Genomic DNA, 3,359 nt, shown 5'->3' on the forward strand with positions numbered 1-3,359 from the left:
ATATTTTTTTCCTAAGCTTCTTGTCTCTTTTATATAACTGCTTTGACTGGATGATTTGCTCTGAACTGTCATCTGGAGCAGGTTTGGGACTTGTGTGGCCCAGTTCAGGTTTCACAAGAAACAAAGGAAAAACTTCCCATGAATATTTTCATCCTTGCAAATATCTTCAGGGTTGGGAAAAGATGTTTCTATTCTTGCAAATTAAGCAAGCAGAGTTTTTATCCCTCCTTGTTGGGTAATTTCCTCACTAGACCATCTTTGCAGAGAGCAGTGGATTCTCTCTGGGCTGCTGGCAGTTTTACTTAATTGCATGTTTAACTTTTTATTCAGCACTTAAACCCATAATGATGAGAAATGCACACATGTAAGCAGCAAACTATTATCTGCCATTCAAACTCCCTAGAGAACTTATAAACATCTTAATATTGCTGCCATACTTCTGTCCTGTTCAGAAGAAAAGTGCACACATTGCACAGCTGGATGGGGAACAGGATGACAAACACATTTAGAGGGTAAGGTCAGGGATACATCAGCTATTGCTGACCTGTAATGACTGGGGAAGTGGAACTTTGGTCCTTAATGTATATTAAAAGTTCTGAAAAAAGCAGCCCACTCAATCAGTACTAAACACAAACAGGTATTAGAGACTCCACCAATAGGCTCCTCCAACCCATCAAGCAAAAGACATTCTATCAGGGAACAGCAACTTCCATTCTCTTCTCCCTCTCCCCAACTCTGAGGGCTAAAATTAAAAAATCATTTCCAGATGCTAATATACATTGGAATACGTTTTCTACTTCATTCCAGAGCTACAAAATTTGCTCTGGAACATACTTGTTGCTGCTGGATTGCCCTCTGGAAAGGCAACCTCTGTTTTAAAATGCTTCCAGCCCTTATGACTGCAAACTCTTTGAAGTGTGAATGATTTCTAACCAGCAACAAAGCCACTGAACTCTTCAGAAACAGCAGATCAGCTTCAGCATTAACTATGATCCTTCATCACAGTATGCTAGCTTTAGAAATTAATGTTGCTAGCACTGCAGAAGGACCTGATTAATGGATCATCTCAGAGATACAAAGATGTGACACTCCCCATGGCAGGTGCAGAACCCCAGTACCTGCAGCCTGTTGTCAAAACCTCCAGTTTCCCTATGATAAACTTCTGTCAGTCAGCTATGTGAAGCTAATAAAAGAGTGTGATAAACTACATCAGAGTGTTGGAAACACATTAATTAATCAGCAAATTATTGTATTATAAGCTTTTCTAGTTCCTCTATTATTTTTTTTTCCAGTACCCCAAGCTGCCAGGTATTCCCAGGCTTCTCTATCACAATGCAAAGGCTTTGGTGGGGACAGCAGTTCTGTTTGCTAGAGACCATCTCCAGGCCTTGGCAGAGCCTCCAGCTGACCCCTGGCAGATCCACTCTGCTCCCAGCACACATGGAGTGGGAAAGGAAGGATACCTGAGAGCCTCCTGGACCCACCAGATTAACATCAGCAAGGAATCTGTAACACCCATAAGTAATTCTCATGACAATTACTTCAGCTGCTTTTAGTCTTCTGGTACCGAACCATTCTGGTTCTCATTTAAGCTGCTTTTTTCCCAATAATGTGGTTTAAGAGCACCACGGAATTTTCAAGTTTAAAAGCTGCAGAACAAAAGGCAAGTAAGCTTTATGCTCTCTAATGAATGGTTATTGCTCTATTTATTTAAGTGGTACTTACCACCATAAATATCTACTAAACTCACTTGCCATACTGGTGTAATCGGTGCTTTCCCAGGAAATATCCTTTGGTAAATTGATCACAAAAATAAAGGAGGAAAATAAATTAACAACCAGAAATGCTCCTTAAGAAAAATCTTCATACAGAGGAAAGACTGAAGATCAATGAACATTTAAGTATTTCACAGCTTAGACCTATTCACTGCACAAGATCCAAAACAGTTTCCTTTGTGAGTATTGCATAATATGTTCATTCAAAATCTAACAACTTTTCTCCCAGAACACACCAAGACACGGTTCTCTCCCCCACTTTCTTGTCTTTTAAATATGAACATGAGAATTTCACAGCTGATAACATTATTCTGGAAGCTACACAGAATATTCTGGAAAAGGCTCAAGTTGGGACTCCAGTGTTGTGATAGCAAATGTTTCCACATATTCAGATTCTTCACGCACCACTCTTTGAGAAAGGTAAGCACAACAGAACAAGTAGCTTTTACAGGGAACGAACTTTGGCCTCCAAACCATAAATAAGGAAAAAAAGACAAAACACACATACCTTCAAAGCACATTTCTGGCCTGTCTGCTTGTTGAAACACTCCAGTACTTTGCCATTGATTCCTAACCCTAGCACACGTTTGGAGAGTTTGTAGTCGTCTGTAACTGCATGTTTTTTTATCTCAAGTTTGACATGGGCTGTTCCCCCAGGCAAGGATTTCACGCTGCTCTTGCTCTCCACACTGCTCTTGCTCTCCACGTGACTCTCTGCCTGGGATTCCTGTTCACTTTCACTTTGTTCCATATCAGGGAAGAGTTTGGGATGACAGATACCCCACAGGAATCTGTCGGGTATCTTCAGCAGAGCCCCTTCTCTTAAGCAATCAAACCCAGTGCTTCAGGCAGTCCATTTGCTCGCCATTTAGTCCTGAGTAGAAATGTAAACACGTGTTAGTAATTGATATCAACTAACTATTGTCCCACCTGACTGCTTTTCTCTTAACAAGATGACCAGGTGCCAGAGAGAAGTGTCGGGTCACCTCAGGAAAGCACACTTGAGCTTTACAGACCTGTCACCCCACTTCCAGTACACACAGATCCCAGTCTGCAGGTATAAATCACTGCTTTTACTGCAACAAAAAGTAACTGAGTAACTGCTGAGTCTGGGAGTAACACCACAGCTGAAGTCTGTACAACAGAACAGAGCTTCGAGCACATAAACCCTCATCGACCACTTGTTGCCTCAATGTTTTATACAGAAACCCTCACAATGGTCCCCTGCCTCATCCCGACACTCCCAAATTGCGCAACAGAACCACGAATACCTGGACTGAACCCCAGGGCGGCACTGCCTGGGCAGGCACCGAACCCTGGGACTGCGCTTTAATTGCCTGGGTCCCCATGCTAGGGGCAGGGACCACCAAACCTCCCAGAAACTGCAGTCCGTGGAGATGCCATAACGTGGCTCCCAAAGCCGACAGGGTCCCGCTGGGGACCTGAGGGGGATCCCCGGGGCGGGTGCCGGTGCCAGCAGGGCCGTTACCACGAGCAGAGGGGCCGCTCGCTCAGCCCCCCGCGCTGAGGCGGCGGCGGAGGGCGGGAAAGCCCTGAGGCGAAGCCGGGAGAGCGGGGGGGTGG

The 3,359-nt window shown here is 44.2% G+C and overlaps 1 protein-coding gene across 1 annotated transcript in view; it reads right to left on the reverse strand.

The window, feature by feature from the left end:
* The window catches only part of MAPKAPK3 (MAPK activated protein kinase 3), a 46,727-nt gene extending 43,542 nt beyond the window's left edge, over positions 1–3,185 (reverse strand). Inside the window, exons 1-2 of the mRNA XM_031058229.1 lie at positions 3,047–3,185; positions 2,284–2,649 (exon numbers count right to left, since the gene is read on the reverse strand). Of these exons, the coding sequence (XP_030914089.1) occupies positions 2,284–2,526 (243 nt within the window). The 5' untranslated portion in view covers positions 2,527–2,649; positions 3,047–3,185. The remainder of the gene's footprint in view (positions 1–2,283; positions 2,650–3,046) is intronic.
* Between the last annotated feature and the right edge of the window lie 174 nt (positions 3,186–3,359).

Source organism: Geospiza fortis, unplaced genomic scaffold (assembly GCF_000277835.1).
Source record: "Geospiza fortis unplaced genomic scaffold, GeoFor_1.0 scaffold78, whole genome shotgun sequence".
Classification (NCBI taxonomy): Eukaryota; Metazoa; Chordata; class Aves; order Passeriformes; family Thraupidae; genus Geospiza; species Geospiza fortis.